Source organism: Phyllobates terribilis, unplaced genomic scaffold, assembly GCF_046119375.1.
Source record: "Phyllobates terribilis strain yellow unplaced genomic scaffold, ASM4611937v1 Scaffold_46__1_contigs__length_10046794, whole genome shotgun sequence".
NCBI lineage: Eukaryota > Metazoa > Chordata > Amphibia > Anura > Dendrobatidae > Phyllobates > Phyllobates terribilis.
In genome coordinates, this window is record NW_027362806.1 from 4,953,270 (window position 1) to 4,961,007 (window position 7,738).

General features: G+C 41.1%; 1 protein-coding gene across 1 annotated transcript; it reads right to left on the minus strand.

Moving 5' to 3' along the window:
- Positions 1-606: 606 nt before the first annotated feature.
- LOC141191456 (uncharacterized) lies at positions 607-7,376 on the minus strand. The gene is made up of 5 exons (XM_073661346.1): positions 7,201-7,376; positions 6,994-7,117; positions 6,817-6,914; positions 6,528-6,618; positions 607-4,094 (listed from the first exon to the last, which is right to left on the minus strand). Exons 1-5 carry the CDS (start codon positions 7,222-7,224, stop codon positions 2,251-2,253), a joined length of 2,181 nt encoding a protein of 726 aa, XP_073517447.1. The 5' UTR covers positions 7,225-7,376; the 3' UTR covers positions 607-2,250.
- Positions 7,377-7,738: the final 362 nt, after the last annotated feature.

The window sequence follows — 7,738 nt, forward strand, 5'->3', positions numbered from 1 at the left end:
AATGCCCCGTCTCATGCTGCACATAACACATCTGCATCTCTGGCTGCTATGGGCATAAAAGGGGACAAACTTATGGTGTGGCACCCATGCTCCCCTGACCTCAACCCCATTGAGAACCTCTGGAGCATCATCAAAAGGAGTGTCTATGATGGCAGGAGGCAGTTTACATCTAAGCAACAGCTCTGGGAGGGTATTCTGTCCTCATGCAAAATAATTGGAAGCAGAAACCATCCAAAACCTGACAAATTCAATGGACGAGAGAGTTCAGAAGCTCCTTTCGAACAAGCGGTGCTATGTGCAAATGTAACATCACCTAGAATAAAGTTTTGAGTTGAAAACTGTTTGATTTCAGTTTCTAATAACCTGCTAATGCTTATAATTTCAAAAATGACCATTTTTTTGTTCTTTATTAAAATGAAAAGGTTGAAAACTCTGCTGTGCATAATAATTTGGAACATGCATTTTGAGTGCAGTTTGAGTTTTTTATTTTTTAAAAAATATCCTGTTATCATAGGCAGTTTGTACAAAAACCTTTCAATTGTACTCTAATAGCTATTTGACTGGAAAATTATAATGACTGCAATTCATATAGGTAATTTGGGAAATCTGAGAAAATATTGTTTGCATAATAATTTGGAACACAGTGTAGTCTCAAGAAGGTCTGAGACACAGAGTGAGTCTTTCAGCGGATAATCATTTAAGTTCCCACAGTTGAAGCCTTGGTGGAGTCAGGTATAGTCAGATTACAATATACAGGAGCATGATCTGACCATATAGCAATCCCTATCAGAGATGTAGGTTGCCATGTAAGCAAGTGATGGCAATTTAATGAAAAGTCTCTACGGCTATGCATATTGAGTATAGGAGAATAATACGTATAATCCTTTACGTCTGGATGTTGTATCTTCCATACATCGACCAGTTGGAAAGACCGGAGCACGTTTAGCAAAGCTTTTGGGTGATTTCGATTGGTGACTCCAGCCCAGGAATGCCTCTAAAGAAGGATCCAAGACAAAATGAAAGTCACCTTCAATGATGATAAGGTCCTACAGAAAATGCTTTAGTTTGTTTAAGTATTGACATCATGTCTTAATTAGGTCACAATTAGGGAGATATAAGTTTGCCAAAGTCAAAATGTTGGAATAGATGGAGATCTTAAACACCTACATCCTCTCCGTGTCAGACAGTGTTTCTACAATAGTATGCGGCAGTGATCTGTGTCGGCCTATTGATGATTTCAGGATATTATTGTGATTTTCTTGGTCATCAATGATATTAAAGAGACTGTTTATTTGCTGGCTGTGAAGATCCAGTGTTTGTTTCTGAGCATTTTGATGGCCACAACTTGTACAACATCATCCTCTTATCTCTGTACCTTGTCAGTAAGCTGTGATAGGCTAGAAGTGAGGGGACGTATTTCAGTTTTGTACGTGGTCTTCAGCCTTTGTATATATTGCTCTATCTCTTGTTTAGTAGGGATAGACGCAATATGAAATACAAATCAATTATGGCTTTCCCCATATTAAAATCCCTGTGGCTGGGGGGAGTATATTTTCCTGTGCAGCAAGCACTGCTCAGTATGTGGGCTTTGGTGAGAATACAGGGAGATTTGTGGAGATGTTTTCTTGTGAGGCCTACATTAAGAGAGAAGTTAGTGCAGGACTTACAGGCTTGAGATGTCTGGCATCATGAGGGTTAATATTGCTTCTTTTTCCAAGCTGAGATGAGGCAGTAATGGCTCCAGAGCAGGATGATAAGACTTTCGATAAGAAACACTGCATATCAGACATGCTGACCGAGGTGGAGGACCTCAGATTAACCTCCGATCTCGTCTTTCTTTCCCATATCGGACGTTATGTTTAAGGCTGGAAATTGCTTATTATTCCCCCAGGAACACGGTCTGAAGAGAGTGCTCTCATTTCTATGTCCAAGCCATGTCTTTCCTGTTGATTTTCAATATGTCCGAAGGCGGCGTTGATTGGGAGCAGGATTGTGTGATGTAATAACCTTATGTGAGCCCCAGAAACGCGAGTTGTGACACCAATGGAACGGCGCCACAACGGGAGGTTTGTATGAGTGTTTTTATTTTAACAAGGCCAAACATGAGGAATGAGAAGGCGTTGTACTAATAGAAGTGGAAAACCCCTTTAAGAAGATACAGTTTTCGGTTAGAATTGAAATAGGCTTCTTCCCTGCGTGACTTCTCTTAAGTTTATTAAGAGTTTATTTCTGTGTAAAACATTTCCCACATTAAGAACATGAAAATGGCTTTTCGCCTGTGTGAGTACTTTGGTGACTAAGAAGTGAGAATTTCTTCACAAAACATTTTCCACATTCTGAACAGGAAAAAGGCTTCTCCCCTGTGTGGGTTCTCTGGTGTATAACAACATCTGATTTCTGGTTAAAACATTTCCCACATTCTGAACAGGAAAAAGGCTTCTCCCCTGTGTGAGTTCTCTGGTGCTTAACCAGATTTGATTTCTGGTTAAAACATTTTCCACATTCTGAACAGGAAAAAGGCTTCTCCCCTGTGTGGGTTCTCTGGTGTATAACAACATCTGATTTCTGGTTAAAACATTTCCCACATTCTGAACAGGAAAAAGGCTTCTCCCCTGTGTGAGTTCTCTGGTGCTTAACCAGATTTGATTTCTGGTTAAAACATTTTCCACATTCTGAACAGGAAAAAGGCTTCTCCCCTGTGTGGGTTCTCTGGTGTATAACAACATCTGATTTCTGGTTAAAACATTTCCCACATTCTGAACAGGAAAAAGGCTTCTCCCCTGTGTGAGTTCTCTGGTGCTTAACCAGATTTGATTTCTGGTTAAAACATTTTCCACATTCTAAACAGGAAAAAGGCTTCTCCCCTGTGTGGGTTCTCTGGTGGCTATCAAGAATTGCTTTACGGTTAAAACATTTTCCACATTCTGAACAGGAAAAAGGTTTCTCCCCTGTGTGAGTTCTCTTGTGCTTAACCAAACCTGATTTCTGGTTAAAACATTTTCCACATTCTAAACAGGAAAAAGGCTTCTCCCCTGTGTGGGTTCTCTGGTGATTGACCAAATTTGATTTCTGGTTAAAACATTTCTCAGATTCAAAACAGGAAAAAGGCTTCTCCCCTGTGTGGGTTCTCTGGTGGCTATCAAGAATTGCTTTACGGTTAAAACATTTCCCACATTCTGAACAGGAAAAAGGCTTTTCCCCTGTGTGAGTTCTCTGGTGCTTAAGCAAATCTGAGTTCTGGTTAAAACATTTCCCACATTCTGAACAGGAAAAAGGCCTCTCCCCTGTGTGAGTTCTCTGGTGATAGACCAAATCTAATTTCTGGTTAAAACATTTCCCACATTCTGAACAGGAAAAAGGCTTCTCCCCTGTGTGAGTTCTCTGGTGATTGACCAAATTTGATTTCTGGTTAAAACATTTCTCACATTCAAAACAGGAAAAAGGCTTCTCCCCTGTGTGAGTTCTCTGATGTCTGATAAAACTTGATTTCAATGTAAAACATTTTCCACATTCTGAACAAGAAAATGGCTTCTCTCCTGTGTGGGTTATCCGGTGGTTATCAAGATGCGCTTTCTGGTTAAAACATTTCCCACATTCTGAGCATGAAAAAGGCTTCTCCCCTGTGTGAGTTATCTGATGTCTGATAAACCTTGATTTCTCTATAAAACATTTTCCACATTCTGAACAAGAAAATGGCTTCTTCTTTGTGTGACTTCTCTGGTGATTAACAAGATTTGATTTCTGATTAAAACATTTCCCACACTTGAAACAAAAAAATCTTTTCTCCGCTGTGTGAATGTTTTGATGCTTAAGAAAACTATTTCCACATTCTGAACGTGAAAATGGCTTCTTTTCATTAGGAGTAGTTTGTTTTTTAATGCTTATTTTGTGACTTTGATTTTCCTTAGTAGTCGGTAATGAATCAGAAGACAGGACCTGTTTCAAAGGATCAGATGACAGATCTTTCCTGTGAAGGGATGATGGTAGATCTGAAGTAATTGCATTCACTTCAATTGTATCCTCTGGGATCTCAAGATCATCTGATTTAAAAATTGAAGATGTCAGCTGTCCGTCTGATCTCCTGGTACAGTCATCTGCCAAGGATAAAACCAATAATTATTTTTGAATAAAATATCCTTGAATTATATATTTTTTAACATTTCTACTTAAACTGTAAAATAGCAACTCATGTAAAAAAAATATTGAATTATTCACCAAGACAATGACAGTTCACAGTGTAATAGAAAACCTCATAGGATGAACCAGTGGAGTGTGGTATTCAACTATTTGTTCATTCAGTCTCTCAAATATGGAATAAAAAGCCAAACAATGTTATGTAGGCAAAAATAACACCAATAAAAACTTCTACTCATCTCACAAAAAACAAGTCCCCACTCAGGTCCATCATCTGTCAGTGGAAAAACAGAGATTTTCACATTATTAGTGGCTCAAAGTCTCTTGAAAAGCAACATGGCTTCCATAAACCAATCCAGCAATATCCGCTCTCCCACAGTCAGATCTCCCCCTCTCTTCTGAGCCTTGCAGTGCGCCCAAACCACATTTATCATCCATGTATTTGGCATTACTACAGTGAGAAGAACCCACTTAATTTACAGTGTGTGTGTCTCCTGGAGCACAATCTGGGCGCTATGTGTTGGGCAATAAAATGGCCTATTTGTACTGTGTCCTAATTTTCGGAAAGTGACTGTGGAGTCAAAGTAGTGACAACTTCTAAAGATTAATTCATTGAGGGTCATAATTTTCAAAATGGAGTCAATATATGAGAATTTCTACTGCTCTGATTTTCTGACATTTTGTATGGTGTGGTGTGTCCCATATCCCCTGGGATCTGCTCCGGCGACGTCTGCTTCTGTCACCAGGTGCTGTCCTATTTATTCTGCAGGCGGCGCTGGTGATTGAGAAGACGACGGGACCAAAAGTTCTGGGCGGCACAGGCTCTGTCCAGGCACTTAGATTAGTTTGCATGGAACCAGTAGTACCATCCAGTCTGGCGGTATGGGTGTGTGTGCTGTCCAGCTGAAGTAACCTGCTCCCTACTTCTGGCAATTGGAAAGCACCGCACCCTACTAAAGCTGGAAGCATATTGCCGGAAGCTGCCAGATCCAGCCTTGTTCTCCTCTGGTCCAGTCCTCTGTGATCAGCTCCCAGCTTGTGTATTTGTTTCCTGTTGTGACCCCGGCCCGTTTACTGACTATTTTTGCGTAGTCTGATTTTGTACTTTCTCTTCCCTCCTGGTTCTGGCTACCTGACTATTCTTCTTCCCATCTCACTCCACAGAACAGCAAGTAACACTATGGCCCAAGCCTAGGGGTCTCTGTGTAAGTCCAGATCCATAAGGAAGGATTAAAGGGTAATGGGCAAAACTGTGACTACAGATAATAACACCGACTGAAACGATCAAGCTGAACAGTCTTCTTCAGTAAAAAAAAACTTCAGTCTATAACTGTAACTACTAGGTAGTTAAAGACTCACATAGGTGAGGCAGGCCGATCCGACCCCAAATAAACTATCATACAGAATGAACATGTAAAAAAAATATAACAATAAAAATATGTGTTACATCCCCAACACAAATGTATGTATGAAGGGAGAAATCCAACACTAAACCGGAGTTGCACTCATTTATGGTGGACCATTGGAGCTACTATGAGTTCTGAGCAGAAGAGTAGAGAAAGTATCAGTGCCCCCATTTCAGGAGAGATTGTGCAGGAATCGGAATTCCTTAGGATCAAAAAAATAATGGAATTCATGACGTGGAGTGAATCCATGAAACCAGGGCTCGAGCCATGCCACCACATCTCCTGGAGGCGTGAATAGATGTATATTACAGCCATCAGCCACGCACAGCTTAGAGAGATATCATGGCACAGGTGTAATGTTTTTTTGCAATCCTGCTTGAAGTTAGTCAGTTTTAAAAGAAATTAAAAAGTCAGGATAAAGGGAAACTCTGTGGTTATTGTACAGAAATTCACACTTGGCCCTCACTGCACATTTAATATTGTTGATCATAAAAGTGTAGTTTGGCCAGAAAGACTGGACCTGGTCTTGTAGGGACCATATGAGCACATTCAGCGACACAGAAGGGAGAGAAGGTAGATTCATCCAATAAGATATCAGGGTCCTAGGAAGCCAACAGCATCATTAACCTCCGCTTTCTGTTAAAGGCCCATCAGAATGTTTTTCTTCAAGTGATTTTATAAGTTTTCAGCACATTCTACGTACGCTGTCATTTGGCTTTGTAGTTTACAGATCTGGGCAGGTAAGGGTCAGCGTCTACTAATCCCAGGGGGGTAGGTGGATCCTCCAGGTTGTAAGTTTTATAGAAAAGGGGTTTTCAATGCCCAAATTCATTTGAACAGTTTTGGGTGGAGAAGAATTTTGTGATCTAGAGGCAAAATGGTGATCACACGATTGTGATACGGCCGGACTACACCACCGATAAAGCAGCCACAGCCGGTGACTGAGAAGAATCTGTGACTTCTCTGCATTTAGTGGTCACTACTCACCTGGGTAGTCATATGTAGGAATCTCCTCTTTACACCGCTCATCACCCCTCACATATGTCTCTGTAGTATTAATATGGGTCAGATCTTCACCCTGAAACAAATATTGTAAAAGTCACAGACAGATGGAGAAGTCCCATCTATGATCAGCTCTAATCCTGCCATCTCCACCGTTCTCATTACACAAGTATAAAACATATAATACTGGTGGATAAAACAAGACTGAGCACAAGACCTTCACAGCCGTCTACCCATCATAGGGGAGATCTCATGACACCTTCTCTCCATCTACCTGATGATCCTGAGGAACATTGGGATCTTCTTGTTTACAGTCCTGTGGAAGAAGAGGACGGGGACATCTCTCTGGTGATGTCCTCTTACTGGATAGATCTGGAGGAAACACATACAGGGTCTGAATTCATTCTTTACATACAGATAATTATAGACAGTGTGTATTTAGTCCTATTACCTGGTGATGTGAGGTGCTGGGGAACCTCAAACATGATGCCCTTGTACAGATCTTTGTGTCCTTCTAAATACTCCCACTCCTCCATGGAGAAATAGACAGCGACATCCTGACACCTTATAGGAACCTGACGCATACAATGATACCGTCATCCCCTCGATCCCTCCATAGCGTTACTGTATAATGTCCCAGCATTCCCAGCAGTGTCACCTCTCCAGTCAGCAGCTCAATCATCTTGTAGGCGAGTTCTAGGATCTTCTGGTCATTGATGTCTTCATGTATCAGGGGGTGAGGTGGAGGCCCCGTGATTGGGCTCAGGGGTCTTCCCCATCCCTCAGACACAGGGTCCTGACAGCGCTCACTAGAGGTCTTCTTCACTACTGTGTAATCCTGGTTATGGAGAGACACATTAATAAATCTCACTACAGACATTTCCAGAGTCCTCACCTCTCCAGTTCTGTCCATCTGTTATTCCCATAGATAATGATGTAATATGACGTCATCAGAATCTCTCACCTCTCCAGTAAGCCGGAAGAGGATCTCTAGGGTGAGGTGTAATATCCTCTCCACCATCTTGTCTCTGTCCATGTCCATCTTTTATGGATCAATAAGGAAAATTCTCTTATATAGAAGATCTTCACTGAGAGGATCTGATATTGTAGGGATCTGAATGAGAAGATGATGAGCAGATGTAGCATCATAAAAATCCTGTGTAATAATACAATTACTGGAGATAATAAGGGGAAAC

Coding starts and splice junctions, on each gene's coding strand:
- LOC141191456 (XM_073661346.1), bottom strand. CDS start 7,224: ATGATTGAGCTGCTGACTGGAGAG. Junction 6,619..6,816: donor ATGTTCCTCAGGATCATCAG/GTAGATGGAGAG, acceptor TATTTGTTTCAG/GGTGAAGATCTGACCCATAT. Junction 4,095..6,527: donor TCCTACATATGACTACCCAG/GTGAGTAGTGAC, acceptor TATCCTTGGCAG/ATGACTGTACCAGGAGATCA.